At 36.4% G+C, this 27,790-nt stretch overlaps 3 protein-coding genes across 7 annotated transcripts; 1 reads left to right on the plus strand and 2 right to left on the minus strand.

The window, feature by feature from the left end:
* Window positions 1-6,317, minus strand: tnfrsf1a (tumor necrosis factor receptor superfamily, member 1a). The gene is made up of 10 exons (XM_042772231.1): window positions 6,125-6,317; window positions 5,603-5,687; window positions 4,590-4,707; window positions 4,195-4,323; window positions 3,592-3,741; window positions 3,402-3,486; window positions 2,916-2,998; window positions 1,511-1,659; window positions 587-701; window positions 1-465 (listed from the first exon to the last, which is right to left on the minus strand). Exons 2-10 carry the CDS (start codon window positions 5,636-5,638, stop codon window positions 161-163), a joined length of 1,170 nt encoding a protein of 389 aa, XP_042628165.1. The 5' UTR covers window positions 5,639-5,687; window positions 6,125-6,317; the 3' UTR covers window positions 1-160.
* On the plus strand, window positions 5,648-18,901 carry cd27 (CD27 molecule). 5 transcript variants are annotated; one of them, XM_042772233.1, is made up of 6 exons: window positions 5,648-5,747; window positions 15,125-15,252; window positions 15,843-15,977; window positions 17,014-17,172; window positions 17,345-17,467; window positions 18,181-18,901. In XM_042772233.1, exons 2-6 carry the CDS (start codon window positions 15,129-15,131, stop codon window positions 18,294-18,296), a joined length of 657 nt encoding a protein of 218 aa, XP_042628167.1. In that variant the 5' UTR covers window positions 5,648-5,747; window positions 15,125-15,128; the 3' UTR covers window positions 18,297-18,901. The 5 variants fall into 5 exon arrangements, with proteins under 5 accessions (XP_042628167.1, XP_018973663.1, XP_018973660.2 ...); XM_019118118.2 differs by lacking the exon at window positions 5,648-5,747 and adding an exon at window positions 9,671-10,303; XM_019118115.2 differs by lacking the exon at window positions 5,648-5,747 and adding an exon at window positions 13,384-14,337 and having other exon boundaries at window positions 17,424-17,467.
* On the minus strand, window positions 18,874-27,750 carry si:dkey-260g12.1. The gene is made up of 9 exons (XM_042772232.1): window positions 27,594-27,750; window positions 27,080-27,148; window positions 26,787-26,841; window positions 24,261-24,368; window positions 23,901-24,116; window positions 22,364-22,483; window positions 22,234-22,265; window positions 21,993-22,152; window positions 18,874-19,889 (listed from the first exon to the last, which is right to left on the minus strand). Exons 2-9 carry the CDS (start codon window positions 27,146-27,148, stop codon window positions 19,642-19,644), a joined length of 1,008 nt encoding a protein of 335 aa, XP_042628166.1. The 5' UTR covers window positions 27,594-27,750; the 3' UTR covers window positions 18,874-19,641.
* Between the last annotated feature and the right edge of the window lie 40 nt (window positions 27,751-27,790).

Consider the following 27,790-nt stretch of genomic DNA (forward strand, 5'->3'; position numbering starts at 1 on the left):
AATTAGTGTGAAATCAACTTCAAACAACTGGAAATACGACAAAATAAAATGACGAGAATTCAGCTGTAGACCCACTTCCACTCTTAAAGGAATCCAATGGAAATTGGTGAAAGTTTAAGTTCTCTATTAATGCCCTCTTCTCCATTCTCTTCCAACAGCCTCAGTGTGAAGCACTTGTGTTCTGTGAAAGGAACATGTTCTCGATGTTGTCTGCACAGTTAATCAAACACATGTCCTTCAGAGTGTCTACGAACATCTGGACGCGGTGAAAAGGCAAAACATTGCTCCCTCCTCCACTGCCACTGTCACTCCAAACCTTCAGCATCTGGTAGTGGGCATCTTTGCAGTTCCGGTGGTCTTGTTCTGCCCTGTCAATGTTCTGCTCAGAAACACCAAGACGACGTACAAGTTCTTTAAATCGTCCAATAGGCATCTCGTCCAGCACAAAATAGAAGAATTCGTGAACTACAAAAGCAAAAGTCAGAGGAAGAAATGGTGAGAGACAGACAATAGATGTGAATCACATTTAGGCATCATTACTTAAGCCTCCAGGAATTTATGTGTAGAAACAAATAAACAGATATACTTTTGATCTCCCTTGGGACGCAGTCTGGGAGTTTTCCACTTTGTTCTGTCTCAGGCTGGTTTGTGAAAGAAACACTCTCACATATTGTGTCTGGTTCCACTTTAATAATGAAGGTCTGTGAAGAACATTAAAAATATATATTAATTACTTAATAACATGCAGAAAACAACACAATAATCAAAACAACACCAGTCGAATAGGATATAAGACATCACATGATCATTACATGACCTTGAAGAAACACATGGCTTCCATAAAGGTACTGCAAGAGTATATGGACTAATAATTATTAAAAAAATTATTTTATTAATTATATATCAGGGGTCTTTAACCAACAAATAAATATAGTTTTTTTAAACTTTTTATTCACAAAGGATATTAAAAAGTTGTATTAAGGAGCACAAGTGTTTTGACAATAATTAGCATATGACATCATTTCTGAAGGATCATGTGACACTGAAGACTGGAGTTAACGGCTGCTGAAAACTCAGCTCTGCCATCACAGGAATGGATTACATTTCAAAAATATATTAAAACAGAAAACAGTTTATACAGCACCAGTTTAGCATTTATTTATAAATACATTAGTGCTATTAAAGGGATACTCCACCCCAAAATGAAAATTTTGTTATTAATCACTTACCCCCATTTTCATTTTGGGGTGGAGTATTCCTTTAAGGTATTATTTTTTGTCATTATTTTTATTAGGGGGTCCTCAAGTTGGCCAATAGTTCAGATAGAGAGTACATGTGATAAAAATACAGTATAAGTATTAGTATTCATCACCAAAGCTGAATCATCTTCTGTGAAAACAGAGCTACAGTAATTATGTGTTTAGCATCAAATATGAATCACTCGCATTGTGAAGAAGAATGGTTGTGGTGTCCTTGCCATTGTTTGTCATAGGTCAATCAAGTATTTTACCTGATCTTCGGGAGCAGGTGATGAGTTCTGCGATGACAAAGCTTGCCTCTTTTTCTTCCAAAGTCTGATGCCCTCGTATAACATGAACACTCCCAGTGCTAGAACCGTGATACATGCACAAACGGGGACCAGAATTTGTGGTAAAGTGTCTGAAACATCAATGTGACGAGAAACAAAGAAATTAAAATCACCCCTCAATACTATTTTTTTTGATTGAAGAAACGTGTTGTTTTTGGACCATGCAGAGACATTTAGCTTAGTCATGGCAAGACAAATTCAAAAGAACTTGAGAGGGGACTTCCCAAGATTACTCATGCTTTCTAAAAACGTTCGAGACACTCTAAAGCCATAGTTTGGCAACAGCTGCCCACAATATTGGGAAAGCCAACAGACATAGACAGACACAGTCTCATATTTTCTCTGTCTCTGAAGAACAGATTTTTGGATGGATGTTGATGAGTACCAGTGGTATGCAGAATTAGAAACCAAGTAGAAATCTCATGAAGCTAGTCTTTTAAGCATTTTTTTTTTTTTTTTACATTCATTCCAAAATAATAACTATTCAGCTGTTGATAAGACTTTACAATAAGGTTCATTAGTTAACATTAGTTAACTACTTTAGTTAATTTATTAATCTTAGTTAATGTTAATTTCAACATTCACTAATGCATTATTAAAATATAAGTTGTGCTTGTTAACATTAGTTAATGCACCCTGGATTAAGATGAACTAACAATAAACAACTGTATTTTCATTAACTAACATTAACAAAGATTAATACATACTGTAATAAATGTATTGTTCATTGTTTGTTCATTAAATAATGGAACCTTATTGTAAAGTGTTACCCAGCTGTTCTTATTAATAGTTAACTTTTCGGATCATTAGTCATCAAAGCTTGATAAATAAGTAATTTCACCAAGCTAATTGCTCACTAAAAAAACCCCACCGATCATGTTCTCACGACATTTCAAGTTTTATTTTGACGTGACAAATTGGTGATATCTGAGTGGGTGAGTTGTTTACTTATGTTTTAATTAGGCTTCCCATTAATGACATCAGTTTGTTCATTCAGACTGATTAGTGAACTTGTAACGCTTACAAAAACAGGAGGCGGGATTTATTGCATGAACCAATCATAGTGCAATGGAGGCATCACCTCTTCTCATGTTACTTTCCCCCATTCATTCTCAATTTATCCCTTACCAAACCCATCGCACGCTTTAAGGATATGTTAAAACTCAATAGGGTTAGGACAGGCATCCCACTGTAATCAGTGTTGTAGTAGTACTTTTTCTTTTTAATGTCATATTTTGTAATATTTGCATAGTTTTCTCATCCAATCTAATGAAGAGGCACTGCCTCCCTTGCCTCCTCAGAGGAAAAATCACAGATCAGTACTCACCTGGAGGACTAGTTGGTCTGGCGGACTTAACAGGGTTATGAGGTGTGCTGGATATGCAAAAGTCTGGACACCCCTCCTGACATCTATAAGGCATAAAGAACACACATGTTGATTATTTTGTCTGCCATGTCTAAAATAAAAAAAACTAAAATTCAAAATAAAATTATTTAGAATAAATATAAAATTCAATTGCATTTCAAAACACAACAATGCACCAAACTGAGCTTGTGTAGTTAAATGCATTTGCATTCAGAAATGTACTTATGTACTGCGTTTGGCACTGCACATTAAGCTGGGATGTAAGTTTTGCAACACAGAAAATAACACACTTCATCTTTAACATAACAAGGAAGGAAGTCTGTATTTGTAGACTTTTGAAATCAAACGATGAATAAGTGGGATTCATCATCTTAACCTCTGAACAAGTGCCACACCATAATAAGTGCCAGCAGGGCATTTACTGAAGTGTACTGAAGTGTGACTTACTTATCACACGGCTCACAGGTGTTTTTGCCCTTGACAGGGTAATGGTTTTTATTGCATTCACACTTTGTATTCTGTTCGCCATTACCTGACAAAAGTGAAAACATTAATCAAGGGTATGCTACAATATATGTACAAGATTTATATATAGCTATAATTAATTATGAAGCTTTATTTAGCTCGAGGAACTTACATTTCACAGTTTCATGCTGCCCAGATCCACACTTCTTACACTCCTTACATTCATATGACGAGTGGTCTAGTTTCTTATAGTAGTATCCAGGCTCACACTCACACACCCGATTGCTTGTGGATGTACATGGGGATGTCTCATAAGAATGGGCTGGGATTTAAAAATGAAAGACATATGAAACCTGGTCAAAGGTCAAATGAATTGGTTGTGTGAAGTTTTTAATAATCATTCACATATTAAAGGGATACTTTCATCTAAAAATGAAAATTGCCATCATTTACTCACCCTCATGTTCTTCCAAACTTATTCTTATGTGGAACACAAAAGAAGGTACTTAATTTTTTTTTTTTTTTTTTTTTTTTTTTTATGTCAATACAATTAAAGTCACTGGAGTCCAGTGTTGTTTCTGACCCGACTGACTTTCATTGTTTGGACACAAACTGTTTAAAGACATTCTTCAAAACTGTGTTCCAAAGAAGAAAGAAAGTCATACAGATTTGAAATTATGTAACAGTTATGTAAACGGACAGAATTTTCATTTTTGGGTTAAATATCACTTCAATAACAAGAAATATGAAAATCAAAGTTATGAAATGGCGTTACGTTTGTTGCACTCCTTGCATCTGAAGCAGTTGTCATTGTAGTTTAAGCGGTCTAGAAAGGTTCCGGGCTCACATTTCTCACATTCAGACCTCGTTTTTCGTTCAGGGCATTCCGCTTTCAATTTATACCCTAGAGTAGCAAACAGAAGGACAAAGGACAAGAAAGAACCATCTATGAAAGCTGAACAAAAGGTTTCTGTGAAAAAAAGCAAACAAACAAAAAACCACCCTGTTGCTACAATGGGTTTTTATCCATGGGTAACTATTTTAAATGTTAACAGCTTTGCTCCATTATATGATAAATGTTCTTCTTCTAATGTTCTTATTCAAAGGACATACATTCTATTTACACAATATACATCTATAAGCTAAAGCCTGTATTTAAATTTGCTTTACCTGGATGACATTTATCACAGCAGAATCCCTTCTCATTCCAGTATTCAATATCAAGACAATTTTTCTTCACAGTCTCACTTGCAACATTCAGTATTGTATTTGACTGGCTGATTAGAACCTGTGCGGAACAAAGGATCATTTCGGTTAAAAAAGTCATGGGAAATGACTGTGACTATATGCTTGGAATAGCATGCCGTTTTTATAATGTGTGAGTGCACAGTACAATACTGTATTCCACAAATGAAAAGTGCTTTATTTTTACCTTTTTAATATCCACTGTGGTGAACAAGTTATACATCACACAATTAAAAAAAAAATCCTTATTCACTCATTATTTGGTCAGTCTGTGTCAGACATTAAAATGAAAATTGGATGAATTAATGGCTATATTCAGACTGTCTACCACCTACAATTTGTATTACCAACAGCAAGCATTAATACATGATAAATGATTCAAATATTAATATGCTATATTGCTATCACATTATCTCATTGCGTATGTTAGCCTCGTCACATGTTTAATTGGGTGTGTATTCAGTTAATAAAAAAGTTTTTTTTTTTTTATCAATTTTTTTATGTCTTAACATGTAGGAGTCCAATCAAATAATGAGACATGAAAGAAAAGTGCCTCATAAATTCTTTGGAGAAATAAACTATAACAGTATAAATCAGCAACTTCTGTGATTGGCCCATATTTCTTCAGAATTATGGGTAAGGAAGTCCTTCATTAGTAATTTATGATTTATGATTTACTGATTCATGGCTTATGCTCATCATAACTTACAAAATCTCAATGTAGCCTATGTCTGTCCTAAAAGGTTTATATGCTGTTGTTTAAATTATGGAACCCAACTGCACATTCTATGTATAGGTAAAGTCGCCGAATAATTAGCCAATTAAAACATCCCTTTATTTATCAACCATGACACATACCCAACACAATCTTTTAAGGAAGTATTTCAGCTGGACAGCTGGGGCACTTTTGGCTAATGGCTAGGTTAATACTATCTTACCAGCAACACATAAGCGTAGAGCTCACATTTCCTCATGGCCGCTGAAGGGGGCGCTAAAGCAGTACTTCTCACTTCACCAAACACACTGACCGGACAGGGCGGTGGGTCGGCGGATGACAGAAGGGGGGCAAATTGTATGTTAGAGGTAATAATTTTCCAATAATTATTTTTACAATCATTATATAGTCAAGAAAAACCAACAGTTTTCATGAACTTCTATGTCCTTGTATATCAAACAGATTATTCAATCTTACAGTAACCTGTTGCGAAATAGTGCCTAAATGAGAAACTAACAATCAGACCAAAACCATACACAGTAACATCTAAAATACAGTTTTCATTGTTGATGCCAGCTGAGACCCCCACATACATATACGCTAGGAAATAAGGCAAATGTGGTGACGCTTTAACATTTCCATCCGTTTCAAAACTACGACACAATCTCGACACCCACACTTTTAAGTGCCACATTATAGATAACAATCGAGTTCCGTATGGAGCATTTACAGCGCGCGACCTTACCTCTACTTATGGCGATCCAACATGGTCCTTTCTTACTCTCCCAGAAACTGTTCGTCATCCTCAATTGGGCTAAAAAAATATATATAAAAAAGTTTTTAAAAAATGTGAGATTGGCGAAGTATTGCTACCGTGCATTTCCTCGGATTAGAAGGGCAGTCTTGACTGGAAATGCTATGCGTCACACAGTCCGCTCCTCCTCGCGTGCCAGATCTCATGAAGGAATTCGAGAGGCTGGATGAAACCGAAAGTACTCTAAAGCTTCTGTTACAACTTTGAGAAAAGCACAATAACGTATTTACACAGTGATAGGGAACAAAGCGATACAAAACGTCCTTGGATAATGTATTACTGTGTTGCAGAATTTCTTTTGTTGAACGTTGGAGAATAGGCTACACTTAGGCTTAGACTTAATAGGTACACATAGCTTTTATATATCAGGAAGCCAAGCTAGAGTTAAAAAAAAAAATGAAAATCATAATTTAACCTAAACGCCCTTATGACTTTCTTATAAGAATACATTTTGAAGAATATTCCGGTTTATGGTTGCACCTTGCATCTAGGCTCCATGATTTGAACTTAGAACAAGATCAGATTGAATCATTCAGAACGGTTTTTGTGAACAGAATCAACAGATTCTTTGAAAAGATCCAACTCAAATCGTTCTTCACAAATCAGACATCTCTACTTACATGACTTTTGCCCCTGATTTGCAGCCAGCCTCAGCTACCCAAGGACAAAGCATGTCTGTAGATTGCAATTTTACTCTGTTTGTCACACAAAGCAATCATACGACTTCAGAAAACTGGTCATATGGACTGCTTTTATCATGTTGTGGTGATTTTTTTATTTTATTATTTTTGCCCTTTTGAGGCTTGACATCCTGGTAGTGGTTGAGGAGAGACCCCCTCATATGATTGTAAATCATATGAGCAATACACAATAAAGCACTATATAAATGCCTCATTCATTCATTCATCCATTCTTTCATTCATTCATCCATCAGTCACCATTCATTAATGCATGAAATTAATACAGTTCATTAATGCAATGCATGAAAAGAATAGTTCTTCATCATTTGAGTTCACCTGAGGGTGAGTGACAGAATTATAATTTATGAGTGAACTATCAATTTAAGTAAGGCAATATATCAGACTTAAAAATAAATGTTTTTTGTTTGTTTGTTTGTTTGTTTGTTTTTTTATTGCATTGCATTGCAAGAACTGAGGAAATTATGGGGGAAAAAAGATAGCTCCTCCTCATTGTTACAATATCATGTTTTGTCTTCATTTTTCTCCAGGTATACCAATATGACCTAATAAATAACTTGAACTGATAGGTTAAAAGTTAAAGATGTTTTTGGTTATTGCAGACAGAATGTACGTACTTAGCTGCATACTGAGAAGAAGAAATAACTTCCTCACCTCTAAAACCACATCCTGTCTCCATTTCCCCTATGACCTGCAATGTAACCATGGAGATTATAAAAAATGCCCACGGATTGCTCTTTAGCATGGTGCCAAAACCAATTCAAAACAAAAACAAAAAACATACTTTGCTCTTAACTGGGTATTAAAGATCTTCTTAAAGGTCTGATATTTAATTCACATTGTATGCTAAGCACATGTTTTTTTGTTTTTTTTTTAGCTATTTTTAATTTTTTTGTCTGATGGTAGTTGAAAAAACAGTAACACAGAAAGCTAGCACTCTTGATTTCTTAATATAGGCCTATATATATATATATATATATATATATATATATATATATGTGTGTGTGTGTGTGTGTGTATATTAAGATGTATTTCTTAATATATCTGTATTTGATCTCATTTATAATTATTTATGGGTGAAATGTAATTAAGTCCATTTAGTACAACGAAGATAGATGTGGTTGTAAGAATGCCTTGTTAAAAGCTTGTGTGTTTAACAGAGAGGGAGGAACAGAATGAATAGCAAATTAATTGGTGTTTGTGTTGCCATGAACTGAATAATTGTAGTAAATCAAACATCGCAGATAACCACTGCAACTGTTCAAATGACTCACAATTTGTTTATCTTGAAATAAACCAATCCTTAAGAGCCTTGAAATGGGTTGCAGTGGTTTTCCTGGGACAATTTAGTTGGTGTTGGGCACAATTGTTAGTTATTTGCCTTCCACCTATATACTGAATGAAATGTACATTTAATTGGCTATACTAAAAGTCTGGTGAAGGGTGTGGCTGTGAAAGGCAAGATCACGCCTCTGTTCATGAGTGCATAAATAGCACAACTGATTCCAGGCCTTACAAGGTTTATAAACCGCAGACACTTTGCCTGCTCAACCAGCAAGATGCCCCTGTTTTATTAGCGTGACTAACAGGGCCAACCAACATGGTTTGCTGCCAGATTACACAGCCAATCAGATCTAAATTTAATGCTCAAGCAAGATATTTGTTCCAGATATCAGCAGGGCAGGATGCAGAGGGTAATCACTTTGGCTGATGCCACTGATGTTAACAGTCAGGTTCCAGAAGAAAAATCCCATTAATTTTCTACATTGTAGAACTGATTTTTAATGATAACTTATCAACATTTAAAGACAGACCTACTGTGCGGTACAAGGTTGTTTATTGATGGTATATGGTATATAAGCCATTTTTCATATAATAACTTTGAACAGTGAAATTCCTGGGGCCTCATTTATAAAATGTTGTGTATAAACCGTCCTAAATTTGTTGTAGGATCATTTTTTAAAAGTGTGTAAGTGCAATTCAGAGAAAACGAACGTGCGCACAAAAACACGTGCGTACGCCTCTCTTCCAGATTTATAAATCACAAATGATCTTGAAATTGTGCGCAGCTGACTGGTGTCAGATCTCCGCCTTGTAAACGCCCCCTAATTAATATCATTACCATATAAAAGAGCAAACGCCAATCTATGCTTGAGAATGACAAGCAAAAAGAATAAAAAAAAAAAAAAAAACCTGTACTGAGTCTGAAACTGAGGTCCTATTGGCGGAGGTAGAGGTTCATGCAGTGACACTTTTTATTTAATAATGTGTAATTATTCTGTGGACAAACAATGTGTGTGTGGTTATATTTTTTCTTTTGACTATTATCAAAATTACTACTTCTAGAAACAACATAAATAATAATAATATTAATAAAAATAATAGTAATTAAAAAACAATTAGGTTTCCAAAAGTAAGTATAAATTACAAATTCAAGTAAAATTTCAGTCATCTTATAAAAAGTGAGCCATCCTACTTTTAAAATCACTTGCTATGACAGCTAATAAAAAGTTTAGTATCATCAATTTCTTGCAAACTTTAAAAAACATTATTGAAAGAAAAATTTGATGTTTCATATCATAATAAAATAAATTATTACTCGATTATGGTCTCCGGTCTGAAAAAACCTGCATGTGATTTGGCATTTCTTTATATTTACAAGGCAAGGCAAGTTTATTTATATAGCACATTTCGTACACAATGGTAATTCAAAGTGCTTTACATAAAAGAAGGTAAAATAATCATGAAGAAAAATAATAACAAAAATAAAACAAGCAATTTTAAAATCTGTGGCCCTGCGAAGTTCTGAAAAAGCCTCTTCATTGATGGTCCCGCCTGTGCTCAAGTCATTCAGCAGGTCAGCCTGGTACATCTGCAAAACCGCAATGGTGTGCAGGGCAGCACCAGCCTGACCTGCTGCTTGGAAAGCTTTCCCCACCAGCAAAGATGTCAGTCTACAAGGCTTGGTGGGAAGCATAGATTTCTTTAAAGATGATGAAAGAGATAGCCCACAAGCATCTCTTCCACCTGGGGCATCATCATGTAGCTCCATGCCTTTGCATCCATGATGGTTGAATAAATTGACGTCGATGGCACAAAGACACGGGATGAATCATGGAGGTCGCCAACGAAGGGGAGAGACCGTCTTTGAGGCCCCTTCCCCCGTCACCTGACAAAAATCTGTCATCCAGCTTCGATCGCTTGGGGGCCTCCTGTTCCAGTGTATCTCTAAAGAAAGCAAGCAGTGTGCAAAGCACTTTGGAAAAAAAGATTGTAGTGTTTGCATTCTCCCTCGAGCCCAAGGGCAGCGTGCTCATCTCCCAAACACTCAAAGCAGAAATTATGTGGATCATCCTCCGAGATGAGCCTCTGACAAGGAGGCACACATCTCTTCTCAGACTCCGACATGATGGTAAGTAATGTATTTCTTTCTTTTTTTCGTTTTTTTTTTTTACTTCAATGCAGCACTTGCTTCTCACAAACACACACACACACATACAATGGGGTCCTTGAAGAAAAAGAAACCTGAGGATGTGTCCGTTTCACATGTATTCATAACCTCTCAGGTGCATGTAATTAATGATATCAACTTCCGAGGTTATTTAAGCCAATTCTTGTCGTGTTTGACACACATTCTTCACAACCGGTCGTACAAAGAATGTTTTCATAAGCGTTATTGAATGCAGCATCGAGAGCTCTTGATAGGGAACTGATGTAAATGACAAAAACAGTTTAAGGTTGATGTCTTTATTCATTTTCACAGAAGCAAAGCAGCAGATGTTATAAATAAAAACAGTTAACAATGTTATTGAATAGAATACATTAAAACCGTTATTGCACGACATAGGCCTATTCTTATAGGCTACACAGACAAATCAGTCAGAGATGCGTTAATGCATTTTTTTTTTACGCATTAGAAGTTAATCAAGACTTTGCAAGTTATTTTATGAAATAAAATAATAATAAACAACAACATGGAATAAACTGTGTACAGAAAGCGAGTAAAGAACTCTCAACATTAGGCTACTAAAAATGTAAGTTTAATCTTCCAAAAACTCCCGTTAATAAAAAATCTGACTACACTGCACAATTAATCTTTTACACTGCATCCTTGTTGTTTATGATGAATTTGGTGCTTGCACGCACACCGCTTTTATTATTATTGCAGCTAAGATGTTCAGATAGCTGCAATACTTCGACTTTGCTACAAGAAAAAGTGTGTACGCCTACTCAGACCCTGAAGTAGCAGTAAGTACTTTTCCACGTCAAAGACTGTTTTTATAAATGTGAACGTTGCCGTGGATTTTAGCGTATACACACTCTAAGATCAAATCTGTGTGTACGCACATTTTATAAATGAGGCCTATGGTGATGAACTACTGGTTCTGGAAAGTTATCTTTACCTGTAATAAAACTGCAACAAGCAAATTGCAGCAAAAAAGATTTTAGATCCTGCTGTAACACCCTTATTTCCTGCTTTAGCCATACATGTCAAGCGATTATCCTCACCAGCCTTCAGCATTGTAATCATCAGTCTAATAGTTTCAGTCAGCAGCCATATCACCCTGTAGCCCAAGACTGGTTACCCACTGAAGCTAAGCAGGGTTGAGCTTGGTCAGTACCTGGATGGGAGACCTCCTGAGAAAACTAGGAAGCAACCAAAAAACATGCTAGGGAGTCCAGAAGCAAGTGCTCACCCTGCAGTCTGTGTGGGTCCTAACGCCCCAGTATAGTGATGGGGACACTATACTGTCAACAAGCACCGTCCTTCGGATGAGACGTTAAACCAAGGTCCTGACTCTCTGTGTTCATTAAAAATCCCAGGATGTATTTCAAAAAGAGTAGAGGTGTGACCTCGGCATCCTGGCCAAATTTGCCCATTGGCCTCTGATCATCATGGCCTCCTAACAATCCCCATATCTACTGATTGACTTCATCACTCTGTCTCCTCTCCACCAATAAGCTGATGTATGGTGGGCATTCTGGCGCACTATGGCTGCCGTCGCATCATCCAGGTGGATGCTGCACACTGGTGGTGGATGAGGTGATACCCCCTGACAATGTAAAGTTCTTTGAGTGCCTAGAGAAGCGCTATATAAATGTAATGAATTATTATAATTATTATTGGTTCAACTCATGTTACAGACTGTTTCTGTTGGACTTGAGTATGTTACCTGCTTTTCTTTATGTTTGTTCAGTTTCTGTCTCTGAGAATTCTCTCAGCAGCTGGATTCTTTTGACTATGGAAGCCATCTTACAGAATCGTACTTAAAGAATGCAGCCGATGAAGTTGACACCATCTGATGGGAGACAACTTTTTGGAGGATTATGGTTAGTTTGTTGGCCCAACTGCAGTAAGTAAGGCAATGGACATGGCCCTACAGATGCTATGTCAACTTGCCAGAGATTTAGCCAAGAGTGAGAACCTCCCATCCCAGTCCCCCAACACCATGGCACTGTCACCTGTTCCCATTTTGTCTACCTGCTTGTCAATGCATAAACTTCTAGAGAGATTTGATGTTCCTTTTGCTCAGTGCAGCGGAGCATCATTCTCCAAAACTCCCTGTATTCCGCCCATCAAGCGGCTTCCACCTCATCCATCTCAGAGCCAGTTCCCAAGCCTTTTCTCCTCCTCAGTCTAGGGCGTTAGCTCCTCATCCTCTGCTGGTTTCTTCCAGTGCAACCGTCTTCCTGGTTCCACCCAGGGCTATTGTTCATCCTCCGCTAGTTCCACCTAGCACTGGGGACTTCCCGGGTACACCCTCATCTCCTTACCTACCACTGGGCCATTTATTCTTTCCAGCATCAGGTTCTATCGATTGTTATTAACCTTATTGTCCTGTTCTTGTTATAAATCACCAAAGTTAAGATGTTAAATACATTTTTTGGCTTCAAATTAATTGCTGTAGCTAATTAAGGATTGCAACACTACACACAGGGATGTGCATGAATACTTGAATGATCAATAATGTAAACAATGATAAGTCATGATTATGTGTAACTGTTTACTGAATTCAAAATCCAGGAACTGTACAAAAACAAGCCAAAGAGGGACAATTTTTTTTTTTTTTTTTTTTTTGCAATTTTTGCAATTTTTGCATTCTCCAATTACATATAGCTGCAGACCAGAGATTTATTGGAGCTCTTTGGTGCAACAGAATACATTTTGAGACAGGCTCTTTTAAAAAAAATAACTAAAACACACATCAGATAAAAAAAATGCCACTCAGAGTGCTGTCATTTTCTTCTGAAGAAAAAACTATATTTCTGAATAACATGTTGCTATAAAGAAAACATATAGTTTCTCTGCAAATGATGAGTAAAGTTTGCTAAAATGCCAGTATAAAAGAATGTCACTTTACAATTTCAGTTGTCACTTATGAGGAAAAGTGTTAAAATATTTAGAGGAATCATACTTAAATACAAAGCACACCATGCCAGTAACAGATATGTGACATAACAGAAATTATGATTGATCTAATATGACCTTCTTTGAAGAGGGGTCTCACTCATAAGGGTAGAACTTTTTTACGTGAAGGTCAGAGTTTTGTAAAGCTGCATGCCTGTCAGCAGGTGATGTTATCTGCAGGAGTTGATGTCACATTTCTTATATCTTAGCCGTTCTAGCAATGTTGTGGTGAGCCCTCCTTTTACTGTAAACACTAATTGCTCTTGTGTGTGTGCACGTGTGCTGCGGTGGCATGTCTAATCTACAAACTACAAGAAGGACATGACTCGTCTCTCATAGTGGTATCAGTTCCACTGAATAAAACTAATGAGTTGACAGCTCATAAGTGTAACAGTTAGGGAGAAAGAATTAGCAAATTAAGATTAGATGAAGGTAGATAAAGATGTTTTGGAAAATAAACCCAAAATAGAAACAACTATGGCAGCTCTCAGACAAAATTTACTTTATGCTAAGCAGACATTTTAATCTAAACTCAGGATGAAATGCTGAGCTTCATGGATTCTGTGTGATTGGACGTTATTCAACCATTGGCCTCACTGCTAATCTCATATCTCAGAATGAGTAGCTGTAGAAGAGCTAGTCTTTTTTACTCATGCTTTACTCAGAATGAGACACAAGACCCTTTTCATCTAGAGCGTTTGTGTGCGCACATATACGTTTCAAAGCGAGATGGAGAGAAAGAAAGAGTTTGTTTTTGAACTAGTTAAAAGTTAAAATGACAGAAAACCTTTAAAAGAACGTTTGGGGTAGATGAAAAAGAGGCACAGGAGATGAATCAACTTAAAGCACATGCTGCTGCTATTGGGGGTCCTAAGCAGAGTCATCTATAACGCTGGTATATATATGAGTCATCTGACATTTCTAAAAGATTTAATGCTGAAGAGTTGTCCCCTCATCCTCAAAGTTTCAGAGGGGCCCGACTAACTCACATCTCTCGTCTTTTTCTCACTGTCTACTGTCTTGTACACACTGTCAAGGTAAGTCTTCACTCACTGTCTTCTACAGAATTTCCTCTCTTGGTGTTTATTTAAAGCATGTGTGATTTAACAGGGATGCTAAAAAAAGGATATGTACTATGTGATGTTGCAGCAAAGCTATAATGATCTTTTTGCAAGGATACAAATGTTTTGATCAATGTCAATTAAAAGTTCAAATGAAAAACGACTACAGACAACTACAAAAATGCACATATAGGTCTAGCTGAATTTAGCAAGCAAGGGGCCGGATCTGTCTGGTGTTTGTTGTAACTATGCTTAAAACATCATCGTATAATTGTTGACACAATGTCTTATTTCATTCACTTATACGTACAGATTATGAAGATGAGAAATGGCAAAATAACGTTATTGACTTATTGTTTGTTTCAACAAAATTGTATTTGTTTTGGAATAAAAGTGATTTTAAATATATAACTTATCAAAAGTAATATATATGTATATGTGTGTGTGTGTGTGTATGTTTATAAAGTTATAAAATTAATTCCATTTTAATAAACACACAAACACACACATATGCATACATATATATAATTGATCATTTTGACAAAAGTGTGACAAAAGATCGATATAAAGGAAGGGAACCTAATATAAATGAAAAAAAAAAAAAACATTTATCAGTAATTAATGCATTAATCATTTAACAGTAAGGCCAAGTAATATATTCATGATTTGTATGACTCTTTACATTCTCTGCTAACACATTTAAAGTCATTCCAGGTGTCATGTGTCATTCTGAAGCTTCACAGGCATCTTTTTTCTCTTCCAGGAAGATGCTTGCCTTGCTCAGTGTCCTCCTGCTCTCATCACATGTCCTTCCTCTCGTCCAGTCACTGCAGTGCGATGAAAGAACAGAGTACTTGAAAGACAATCGGTGCTGCAAAAAATGTAAACCAGGTAAACGAAATCAGCTGCCTCATCACTGTGAACAGAGTTGAGTCAGAGTTGAACTCAAGATGAGTTAAAAGAACTAAACCGTTGTTCAGTTAAGATTAGATAATTAACATAAAGTGCACTGAAGCAAAAGAAGTTGAGTTTGTATTAGTCTGAGCCAACTTTCGAAAATCTAAATCAAGGATTTTATAATAGGAAGAATCTAGTTTTAGAGACAAATTATTATAGAATTGATTTCAGACTATATCGTGCAGGTTGAATCAAGACTGCTTAAACTTTATTCGCCTTTTTGAGGCGTATTTCAATTGAAAAAGTCAGGATGTAATCTTTCGACATATCAAAACCGGTTGCATTATGTAAGAATATTTTAGGGTTCAGCTATAGTCTGGTTTAATGACATTTACCTAAGTTCTTAGAATGACACATCAAGTTTCTCGGATGAGGATGACTTGTTCCCTAAACTCAACCTGGTAGACTCTCAAACCAGTCAGCGTTGAATACTGTTCATGAATATCATCATTTTGTCTGTACAGTCACCATCACTAACGTCTCATTACATGCATGTCTCCCTGCTTTTGTGTGTGTTTATTCAGGAGAGCTTATGATAGAGAAATGTGAACAAGGAATTTCTGATACTCAGTGCGACGCATGTGGAGATGGCTTCTTCATGGACGACTATAATATCAATTACCACTGGTGCAAACATTGCACAACGTGCACCAAGGAACGTATGTCTACTCAGTTTCTTTATGATCACAAAACAGGTTGAAGGTTCTTAGAATGATATGTTCAGCTATGTTCTGAATCTTTAGATGAATCGGTATGAAGAGTCATAAACTAGAAATACCAAACATGACAGTAAAACAAAGCAGGGACTTCCCCTTCAGCAGGTCTTGGTGGGTTTTTAGTATGGAGGTAGGTGGGGGTCTGAAAAACATCTTAGTCTCTGGTAACAAACATGATATAGGACATCAAATCTTGAAGATACACGTGTAGCACTAGGGGAAAAAAAAGCACCTGAGTGGCGGAAGTTATTCTTTGGAACGGAAATAACTGCCTACTTAGATGTCTGAGATATTTTGATATGCAGATGTCCTCCCAAAGATTAAATTTGACAATAAGACAAGAAGTAGAAGAAATGGTCGTTTGGGAAGAAAAGGAGATACAGCAAGAAATATAAGAGAAACTACTATTTGAAGTAACTGAACAAACATGTATTTAGTTGGACTCGCTGAAAAGCCCAGCATAAATTTTAGACTTGCTGGTTAAACTAGAAAAAAAAGCCTTGTAAATTATGCAGAATGTTTGCAGATTGTCTGACATGTAACGATACTATAGTTCAGATTGTAGATGCCTATGGTCAAATAACCAGGCTAAGGAGTCTTGTGATACAAAGTGATGAGCAGAAATGAAAAGTGAATATACTGAGGTGGCATGAGTTATTTGTGAGTCAGCAGAAAAGAAAAAAAAACCTGGGTTTGAGCTTGCTGTTTTATTTTGACACTTGTGTCTTGTTGAAATGACTGTACTCACATATGAGTGCAGGCACTTTTGTGTCCCAGAGGGTTTATTCATACTCGAATGAGAAGATTTCAGCTTTTTCTTTCTGTTGTAAATGGTGAGCATTTATTTGGAACTGAAGTCTTTTGTAACATTATTAATGCCTTGGCGGTCTCTTTTAATCAATATAATGTGACCTTTCTGAATAAAAGTTGAAGAAACACTGATATACACTTACAGTTCTACACTATTATAATTTTGCAGATATGAAGAATATGAAGAACTGTACGGCGACAAGTGATGCAGTGTGTACATGTGAGGAGGGCTACAGATGCAGTGACAGCAAATGCCAGACGTGTGAGAAAATTCAGACAACTACTGTTACTACTCCTCCTTCCACTCAAACAATACCGCCCACCCATGGTGAGTGCCTGAACCCTGACACGCTGCCGTCAGTGTGTTAAAATAGTCACTGTTGAAGGCAAACAGACTATCACACACACAGAGTATATCAGGTGTATTCTCTATTGACCTGTTTACTCTTTCTCTCTCCTTTTCCCCATCCATTTGCTCCCTTTCTATCAACCTCTTCCAGATAATGTGTGGATCTCGGTGAGTCTGTGTTTTGCATGTGTGTGTGTGTGCGCTCTGCTCACCTGTTTCCTTCTCATCAGCAGACATGCACGACCATGTGGACGGATCATGTCAACATCAGTCGGTCAGTGCCACTATAAACAACACATCAATGTTTTAATTCACAAAGAAAAACTGCTCTTTATACACTTGCGTGAGTGCTTGATATACTGACACTCCATTGCATGAATAGTTTTAGTATATCTACCTGTAGAATCTAGTACGGTAGTTTAAGTTGTGTTTTGGTCATTCCTGTTTTGCAGTACATTTTGAATGAATTAAACTGACACTGGTCAAGCTCAGACACTTTTTAACTGAATTAAATTAAATGTAAACTTTAATATTAAAATCAGATTTAACCCCAATCATTTTCTTAATAATATAATATAATATAATATAATATAATATAATATAATATAATATAATATAATATAATATAATATAATATAATATAATATTTAGAAAACAATATATATAATATAATATAATATAATATAATATAATATAATATTTAGAAAACCTATAAAACCTAACCCCAACTAATAAAAAAAAAATCTAATTAAAAAGTATTTCTACAAATACTTACAAGAAAAATGATTAAATTAAAGTAAATTAAATGTTAACTTTTAAAAGAATATAACACAACATAACATAATGATAATGATAAGGAAACTAATAAATGTGATATCCATATTTGAAAATTGTGAGTTTAATATTTCCCCCAATATATTAAGACATGGCATGAATTTGTACTGCATAACAGGAATACGCTTTTAATAATGTGTACTGGGTCATCAGGTCTCTGCTCCTCCGACAAGAGCAGCCTTGGATCCAGTCAGTGCACAGAGGAAGAGGAGGTACCAATGCCAGTACAGGAGGTGTGTGGAAAGACTGAAAAACTGGAGGATGTCTGAGAAAAGAGCAGGAAGAAGACCACTGATGCGTCTACGGATTGAGTATTTACTCTAATACAAACCTGCTGCTGCTGCCATTTACGCAAGAGAAAATCTGCACTCAGGTGGCCCATATGAAGGTTCTGTGAGAATGACTGTCCATCCTGAGAAATTCTGAGATAGAGAGAGTTTTGAGTTGCCACTGCACACAAGGAGACACTCAACATACAACACAGAGCTAATCTTTTTCAACAAATGAAGGTTTTATTCTCTGCACGCTTGTTTGTATTTATAATTGTATGGTTTTTGCACAACAAGCCCATGGACTTTTTCAAATCAAGATTTTATGTTAAAATGTATATGAATGTAAAGTTAAAGTTTTTCACTTTTTTTAATAACTAAAAATATGTCTCGAAATATTATGAAGTTATAGAAGCTGCATGTATAAAATGATAACAGAACGAACATAATATTTCAAATATAAAATGTAAAAATAACATTTTGATGGGAATATAGCATGTCACTTACAAGAAGTATTGTAGTTGTATTTGTATTTGCTATCTTGCAGTGAAATTAATGAAGTACTCAGGGAAACATGTAAAAAAAATAAACTTTTATTGATTTTATTGCACTTTACAATTAATATCAAGCTTAAAAATGTGTATTACAGTGAATATAAAACATAATACATGATCAAACAATTGCTATTGCATGTGCTTATACACTTCTGAATGAAGAAACAATGTTGACATTTCCAAACCACCATCAAAATGTCAGGGCTTTTTGAAGGCACAATCCATCATGTCTGTCACATAAAAACCAAAGAAAAGAGGAAGAACACTGACATCATTGACCACGGACTTGATATGATCGAACACTGATAAACTGCATGATTAACTGCAATTAATAAGAGTTACAAATAAATACAAAAGTTTTGTGACTTTAATAAACTTTACATAAAATAAATATCTCAACATATGTGAATGTTTTAGAGCTGCTCTCTGCTTTCAAACACTTTCAAGCATTGTTCCAGATGGTCAGTTCAACCATCATAAGCCTTTGGTATCGACTCTTCATGCAGTCAACATCAGCATCCCACTGCCGTTCTCATGCTGTAGTATCAATGGGTTATGGATAATACTGCAAAGCTGACATGAACTGTCAAGCTCATACGCAACACTTATGTCGTCCATACTGTTAGTCACAAACCCAGGTCTTCCCCTAATGCAGCCTGTTGCTCTCTAGGTGAAAACCCCTGCCAGGGTTAGAGTTTTAATACTGGGTACTCACGGAATATCAGTTAAAACAAACCACACAGCAGCTGAACAGCACAGAGGAAGAATGGACACAAATATTCCATCATCCCTCACAGAACCTCTTCTTTAGATATGTGGCACTCTTTCCCTTGCTCCTGAGATGGGAAGAAGATAAAATCGTTCTCTCTGCTCCTTTCCTCCTCAGACAGATGGACGGGGGGAGACTGAGGGCAGGACACGTTGATGTTGTTTAGTGATTCTTCTTGGAGTTCATGTGCTTTTTTCTCGCCGCCATCCCATCCAAACTGATTGAGCAAACTAACAAAAACTGTCTGGGGACCATAGATGTGAAGAGGGCCTACGAGAAAGTGAGAATGTTGAATTTTCATACTATTTGAATGTTTGCTTGTTTTTGTTTTTTTTGTATGGGGGGTGTCATGTATGGAAGCCCGTTTCGGACACTGAATAAAAAATAAAACAAGGTAATTGCGAGTTTTTATCCCACAATTCTGATTGTGAGATTTAAACTTTGATAGGGGCCCTATCATACACCCGGCGCAATGCGGGCAAAGTGCTAGTTTCAGCCCAACGCAGTACTCATTTTCTTGTCCTGCGCCGCGTTGTTTAAATAGCAAATGCATTTGTCCGCTCAGGGGCATGCTGGTCTAAAAAAAGGTTTGTTCAGGCACATTGTTGGCTCATTGCAGTTTTGAGGAACTGAAAACAGACTGCGCCATAGACTCACTCAAACCTAGTCTAAAGTCAATGGTGCATTTTTTTTGTTGTTGGTTTGTTTGTTATTTAAAGAGTGCATTAAAAGAAAATGTTCACCACGTTCACTTTGCTTATTTCACAAAGGGACGCGCAGCAGCATACAAACATTTTTAGAAATGAAACAATAAAAGATTAAAATGTAAAAGATTATTATTGTGTAAGCTACATGAATAAAAAATGGCTACATGTCATAATGGATAGCCATTGCATGTATCAGAATTAGGCTACCTATTTGCTTGCGCACGAGCAGCTCTTATTTTTCATCTTGGAGACGTTCTGTCTTTGCGCTTACAAAGCGTGTAAATATCAAATCCGCCATGGCACCAACTGCCTCTTAAAGGTAATAGGAGATGACATTCTGATTGGTTTACTGCACGTTACGCCCAAAAAATACCCATTACTCATTAAGAGAATAGGGACAACCCATTTAGACCATGCCCCTGGGCACGCCCAGCGTTTTCCAGTCATTAAAGTAGCAAAAGTTCGGACATGCCCCAAGTGCACCTGCGCCGTTCGCTTAGATCATTAAAATAGGGCCCATAAAGTCCAATTCTGAGAAAAAAATTAAATAAAATTTCTTACAATTGCAAGTTTATATCTCACAATTACTTCTTCTTTTTCCTCACAATTGCAAGTTTGTGTCATTTCTGAGAAAAAATTCAGAACTGCGAGTTTATATCACACAACTCTTTAAGAAAAATCATAAAAATTCACAATTACCCTTTTTTATTTTTTATTCAGTTGCAGAAACAGGCTTCTATGGGGATATATATATATATATATATATATATATATATATATATATATATATATATATATATATATATATATATATATATATGTATATATATATATATATATATATATATAATGTATGTATGTATACACACACACACACATACACACACATTATAATAATATTTTTTAATCATTATTTCAATAATGACATGTCTGGTTATTTAATTCTTATATACTATTTAATTTATTATTGTATTATTAATAATTCATACAAATGTTATCTGGTGTAATTGCGTAACCATCAAGGCAAAAGTGTTATACATTTAGTTTTATACATACATGAATATACATATGGTCAGTTATATTTGTGTGTTCATGTTTTGTATGGTTGTTTTGTTTATGTTGTAATATTTTGTTTTTGTGTTTATAGGACCCCCTTGAAAATGAGATGTTACTGTACATCTCAAGGGGCGAACCTTTCAATAAATTCAAATTAAATTTATGTAATATTTGAAGCAATTTATTGTCCATAAGGGTCTGCAGTAGTTCTCTCTATGATATCATTTCCTGTTTGGTTTTTTACTCCATGTTTATGTATATTGATTTGGCCACATGACATAATTTCACAGTCAAATCTATATATATATATATATATATATATTAAAAAGCAGTGAAGAAGTTTTAATAAACAATAATTAAAGATTACACCAAACTACTTGATAAGATTTACTTTTCAAGAATTTCATCGTTTTAATGATGATTCATTTATTTATTCATTTTTTAAATATGGTATCATGCACATTTTTTTGTTTATGCCCCTCAATTCATGCCATTAAGATATATATTAAGGTCATAATTTTTTTTAAACAAAGTAATAGATCTGGATAAATGAGCATCACAATTCTTTTAATAAAAGAAGAAAATCACAAAAAGTGGCTCTTTATAGTACCTAAATTGCCGGCTGGAGGCACAGCCTGCACTGAGCTGATTGGCTGATGAAATGAGCAGTCTGTGTTGTGATTGGTGGGTGTGCTGCCATGTGACAGCATCTCCTGGGCATGGGGCTGCTCATCTAGTTGGCTGGTAGGAGGTGTAGTCTCACTGTCCACCTGAAGAAAAGAAGGACTGTGAATCAGATGATTCATGACATGTTCAAATACTACAGAAATGTGCATTAACTCGTTACTTACCTCCATATTACCCAACGAGCACTTCCTGACAACTAATGAAGAGAAGAGACAGTGAAAGGTAAGGTTAACCCACAAAACCTCTGAGAAGAAATGTGTTTGCATTTATATGTCTGTGTATTGTGTTACTCACAATGCTTAAAACATTCCTTCTCTTTCTTCCTGCAGAGCCGGAGGAACAGCGTAAGGATGATGACGGATAACATTACAGAAATGAATCCACATAAAATCAACACCCCAACACTATTGTCACCTGTAAAATAAATACAAGGATGTAAATAAGCGTAACTATTTATGTTGAGATGAAGAGTTGAGTAGGTGAGACGAATGTCCTATATAGGAATTTCCTGTATGGGAAAGTGCTCTTTAAGAAACAGTGCTCTAAAAATCTCATGTGAATCTCGAGTACCTATAGATTAGTATTGCATGCTTCATATCTCCAAAAAAGTATTTAGTTTGATCAGATTTATAAAATTCAGCATCGCGTTAGTTTAGTCAGGCCACGTTAGTCACGCTTGCATCAGCTGACAGTCAGCTGTTCCTGACGTGTACCAATCCAGTCTTGACACCTATCACATGCGGTCTATTTAAATTCCCATTCTTCAGCATCTCTTCTGTCGCATCGCTGCTTGCAATTAACTCCCTCCTCCAACCCCAACTCCACCTACTGAACCTGTAATCCAATCTAACTTCGTTCTTTCTTTACAGTCTCTTCATTGGAAGCAGTCTCTATCACATTTCCTTTACAACTCATGTAATAGTGAATTGTAATTATGTATGCATATAATGGTTCTGTTCTGTACCCCAGGGGGGTTTGTCTTGCTGCTCTCCCCGCTCTGTTCAAGCATGGCTGCATGGACAGGCGTGTGGAGTCTTGCCCAGAACATAACCATACCGCCAACACTAACTTTATGCAATATAATTGTCATAAATATACTTGACGGAAGTGGTCCTGATTGAAATACAGATACAGCTTTACGCTTCACCTGGAAACAGTCGAGCTCCTGGAGGCGTGCCGTGGGCAGAGGTAAAGAGCCACAAGCATGCAAAGCTTTTGTATAGTGATTGTCTGCAAGCTGTGACATTGACATACTTCCCTTAACATTAGGTTCTTTGGGAAGCTGAACAAAGTTATCTTTCCCTCACATCCAAAAACACACTTCTTTGGTGACAATGTTGATTTTCGCACTCTTCCGGGAGAAGCGCCCATACAAAGAAATTCGCCCTATATGATGTCATGCAGGGCAATACTCAAAAAAAAAAAATAATAAAAAAAAATAAATCCATAAATGTATACAAACCCTGAAAGAGTGTATTTGGCACAGAAAAACTTTGCAAATCTTTTTTAACAGCAACATTACACACTAACTAAAGTTGAAAAAGAGAATAAGCATAATAGGATTGGTTAAAACAAAAATCTACAAACGTGTTTTGGCAATATTAGATAATGTGTGTAAAAAAATAATAATCGAGGGCCCTTGTGATCAGTTTGCACTGTACTGGACGAGATGACATATCTGTCAATCTGAGGCTCTGGGAAACATTCCCATTTGCCAAGTCCACAAACCTTGCTTCAAACATACTACCCTTCCTTAGATGGTAGCAAATCCAAAATACTGTTTAGAATATGAGTGTACACACATCATGTGGATGAATACAACAATGCTTACCCAGCCTGATCTCAGCAGTCTCCGTGGATGAAGTGGTGGATGTAGTGGATGAAGGGACATCAGCATAGGTGGAGGAAAGGACTTGGGTGGAGACAGGAGCACAACTGTGACATTGGCCCGTGTATTGATCGGTCGCGGTGCAAGTGTGACCCTCCCGACAGCGACACTTCACATCTGATGTAAACGTACATGCCACCACCACCGTCATGTTGAATTCTAACACACACACACACACACACACACACACACACACACACACACACATTTGTTTTCAAAACGTTTTGCCATACTTCCTGTTTCTATTCTCACTTCATCCTGTTTATACTGTTATGGGTTAATTAGGTGTAACGAGATTCATACCAGGTATGCAGTTCTGGAAGCAGCGGTGGCAACAGTCTTCTCTGTTTTTCTGACTGGTGAAGAAACCAGGATCGCACTTAAGACAACTAGAGCCTGACTTGAAATATCCTAAGAGATGATGAACAGTCAGTGAAAAAAGAGGTAGTGGAAATGCAGAGGACAAAAAAGGACAGTAAAGTAAAATGAATTCAAACTAACAAGAAAGATTTTAGTGACTCCGTATATTTAGCCTGGCAAATAGTTCTTGGGCATCGGCACTTATCTCAGATCGCGTTTTTGATCATTCACACTACGCGATTATCACTCACATGAACAAGCATCAGTTTGCCTCAGATTTTGGGCATTTGTCCACAATCTCCAGAAAAAAGAAAGAAAAAAAGAAAGAAAATTGGGCCTAAAATTATGTACTGTATACCTGGAATTAGAAAAAAATTGAGACCATTTGTGTGAATTACCGCCACCTGTTAGTATGGTTTGGTGAGATGTGCTTTTCTTACATATGCCCTTTATTTTTAATGTAAAAGTAGGTGCAGCCATTTTAAACATTCATGTACAAAGCTGTGGGTCTCAGCCGCTAGTTATGTGAAGTGAAGTGAAGTGAAGTGAAGTGAAGTGAAGTGAAGTGAAGTGAAGTGAAGTGACATGTGGCCAAGTATGGTGACCCATACTCAGAATTAGTGCTCTGCATTAATCTTGTCCAAAGTGCACACACACAGCAGAAAACACACACACCGTGAACACACACCCGGAGCAGTGGGCAGCCATTTTTTATTGCAGCGCCCAGGGAGCAGTTAGCTGTATGGTGCTTAGCAGCCCATATGGAAAGTTATGAAATTTGGCACACTGATAGAGAACAATCCGGACATTAATCACAGCTGATTTGGACTCTTTAACTCAATGCTACTAGCGCCACCAACAAAGTAGATTAGTCAAACCGTTCTCGAATAACAAGAAATTAATTTGACGAAAATGCTATATTTTACAAATGTTACAAACTTGGTATAGGCAAAAGCCCTACAGTTTATACCAATTGTAACTTTCTGTCCACGATATTAATTTTTTTGAAAACCTACTTATCTTAGACTGTTCATCTTCAGACTATGCTGGCAAAAAGTTATGGGTTTCGTGTTGATAGAACTGTTTTCATATACCACATCAATGAATTCCATGGCATGCATCTGAGGCTGTATGTCTGCAGCTGTGACATATTGACACCAAACTTTGTGTCATTGTCACCTCACACTAGCTACACCACATCAATTTGGTGTCAGCGCCACCTATTAATCAAACATAATAAGTAATCATGTTACATTAGATAAGTGATTCTATTTATTAGTTTTCAACCATTTTGCTTAATATCATCTACAAATGTCTTTATTTAGTAATTATTGCAGTTGGTCTGATAAATGCTGCCTTGAAATTTAGCTCCTCATTCTACCTCTGTTGTGCTTGTACCCTTAATTGCTGCTTGCAGTTATATATTTGATTATCATAAGCACACAAAGTTGTAATGCAAATAGTTTTACAGTTTCTGTAATTCATTCATTCATTCTTCTTCTAGTTATTTACCTATAGTGGCTAATAAATCGGTCTTGTGCATTCACAGGGAATAGCTTACTTCTATGTTGAAAAATAAGATAGTTTTACTTGCTATTGTGATTTGTTTTATTTATTTTTTTTTTTTTTTTAAATGTATTGCACTGAACTGAACATTTTAAATCAACAGCCCATTCTCTGGCAAAACTATTGCGCTGCCCTGAGAATCTGAAATACACTGCAATATAGCTTTCCCTCCCACCTCAAATGATTTCCATAACAAAGGTTTTGTAGTGAACGCAAAGGTTTCTCAGGGGAGTGCAAACATTTTGTGAGAGAATGCAAAAACACTGAAATCTCCTCCCATCTATTTTTTTTACCATCATCATGTCCCTTTAGTATCTTCAGAAAATGAAAATAACCTATTGCACAGCATAGATATGAAAATGACTATTGTAACATATTTAAAGGTGTAATAACTACATTTGTATTTGACTGTGCAAAGACGTTAGGCTCAAAGGGCACATGCTGAATTTTAAAGGCGGATGTGGGTGCTCGCACACAGACACACTCACGTACATGCACACACACACACACACTTTTATGCAAGACTCAGACTTGCTGACTGAGGTCTCTTAAGGGGAGAGATGAGAAATAGCATCAAAAACAGGACGTTACAATGTAGCTCAAACAGGCAGTGGCATTCTAATGAAGGAAGTGGTTTGTGCTTCTGTGTCAGAACATACCATTTCCCATCACGAGAGAGAAAGAAAGAGAGGGAAATTAAGAAGAAAGAACGATGAAGAAAAATCTAATAAATAACCACTGATGTCTCGGCCGATTTCTTGCTCAGACCACATATGTAATACTGGGAAGTGTTGTGACAGAAAGGTACACTCACACCCTCCACAAAAACAGGGAAAGAATTCAGAGAAAGCGATGCAAGATACAAGAGACTTTGAGAAATATCGCCCCGAAATGCTTTCTCACCTGCATCACACAGCTCTTCTTCTGAAAGGGCTCTAGAATTTCTAATTTTTCCGTCCTGCTCAAAACAAACGACAACATACAAGATCATTTGTATTGGATGCATCCAATAGAGTGACACAGTGCCTTTTAAATGCACATTGAAGTACGGTTCTGCGCTAATTCGGTTCACAATTTAGATGAATTGATTAATGTGAACACAGAGCATGCAACATACTACAAGTCTTCACATCAAAGCATCTTAGCAACTGTAGGATGTTGAAAATATATACCGTACATATTATAATATTATTTACCATGGGGAGCCCATATAGCAGGTGACCTGTCAGCATCACCATGGCTACAGATATCACAGTCACAAGCATCTGTAAATGATACAACTTTATGAGACAAGAAGTGATCAACACCGACAACATATCACACACCCTCCATCAGTCACTGAAGAACATAGGAACAAACACAATCAAACTTTTGAATAAAGAAGTGTGATTTAGCACAGATTAAAGTTTCACTTCGATGTTCACATGTTCATGTCTAATAAAATAATATATTGCATTATTCAACAGCTGAGTTTGCAAAAAAAAAAAAAAAAAACCTTGGGGAAGTAGATTTGTAGATCTGATACAAATAGCAAATAAGCATGTGACTGGCTCGTTTTTGATGATTTTATTTTAAGTCATTTTAAAGTCTAGTCAAAATCTTAGAAGAAAGACCTACATTTTGAAAAATGAAGCAAGTGAAAAAAACAAAAAACAAAACAACAACCATTAACCTTACAATAACTGCAATATAAGTGAAAATAGCCTGTACCTCACAATTAGTTGAATCCAAAATGTCATCAAATGCTTTCAAACTCTTTTCCTGTCTTCTGCCAGTCTGTTTCTGTTCTGATCATTTCATCTCATTGTTTCCTTACCTGCTGTGTCTTCCTGTCATTCCCCTCCCTCTCTTTCTGACACTGCCCTTCACCTGCTTACTGTTGTAGAGAGAGAGAGAGAGAGAGAAGC

Source organism: Cyprinus carpio, chromosome A16 (genome assembly GCF_018340385.1).
Source record: "Cyprinus carpio isolate SPL01 chromosome A16, ASM1834038v1, whole genome shotgun sequence".
Lineage (NCBI taxonomy): Eukaryota > Metazoa > Chordata > Actinopteri > Cypriniformes > Cyprinidae > Cyprinus > Cyprinus carpio.

Coding starts and splice junctions, on each gene's coding strand:
- tnfrsf1a (XM_042772231.1), bottom strand. CDS start 5,638: ATGAGGAAATGTGAGCTCTACGCTTATGTGTTGCTG. Junction 2,999..3,401: donor ACCTGTGAGCCGTGTGATAA/GTAAGTCACACT, acceptor TATGCCTTATAG/ATGTCAGGAGGGGTGTCCAG. Junction 1,660..2,915: donor CAGACCAACTAGTCCTCCAG/GTGAGTACTGAT, acceptor TTGATGTTTCAG/ACACTTTACCACAAATTCTG.
- cd27 (XM_042772233.1), top strand. CDS start 15,129: ATGCTTGCCTTGCTCAGTGTCCTCCTGCTCTCATCACATGTCCTTCCT. Junction 15,978..17,013: donor CACAACGTGCACCAAGGAAC/GTATGTCTACTC, acceptor ATAATTTTGCAG/ATATGAAGAATATGAAGAAC. Junction 17,468..18,180: donor GATCATGTCAACATCAGTCG/GTCAGTGCCACT, acceptor CTGGGTCATCAG/GTCTCTGCTCCTCCGACAAG.
- si:dkey-260g12.1 (XM_042772232.1), bottom strand. CDS start 27,148: ATGCTTGTGACTGTGATATCTGTAGCCATGGTGATGCTGACAGGTCAC. Junction 24,369..26,786: donor AGAAGAGCTGTGTGATGCAG/GTGAGAAAGCAT, acceptor ATCATCTCTTAG/GATATTTCAAGTCAGGCTCT. Junction 22,153..22,233: donor GCTCGTTGGGTAATATGGAG/GTAAGTAACGAG, acceptor TCTTTTCTTCAG/GTGGACAGTGAGACTACACC.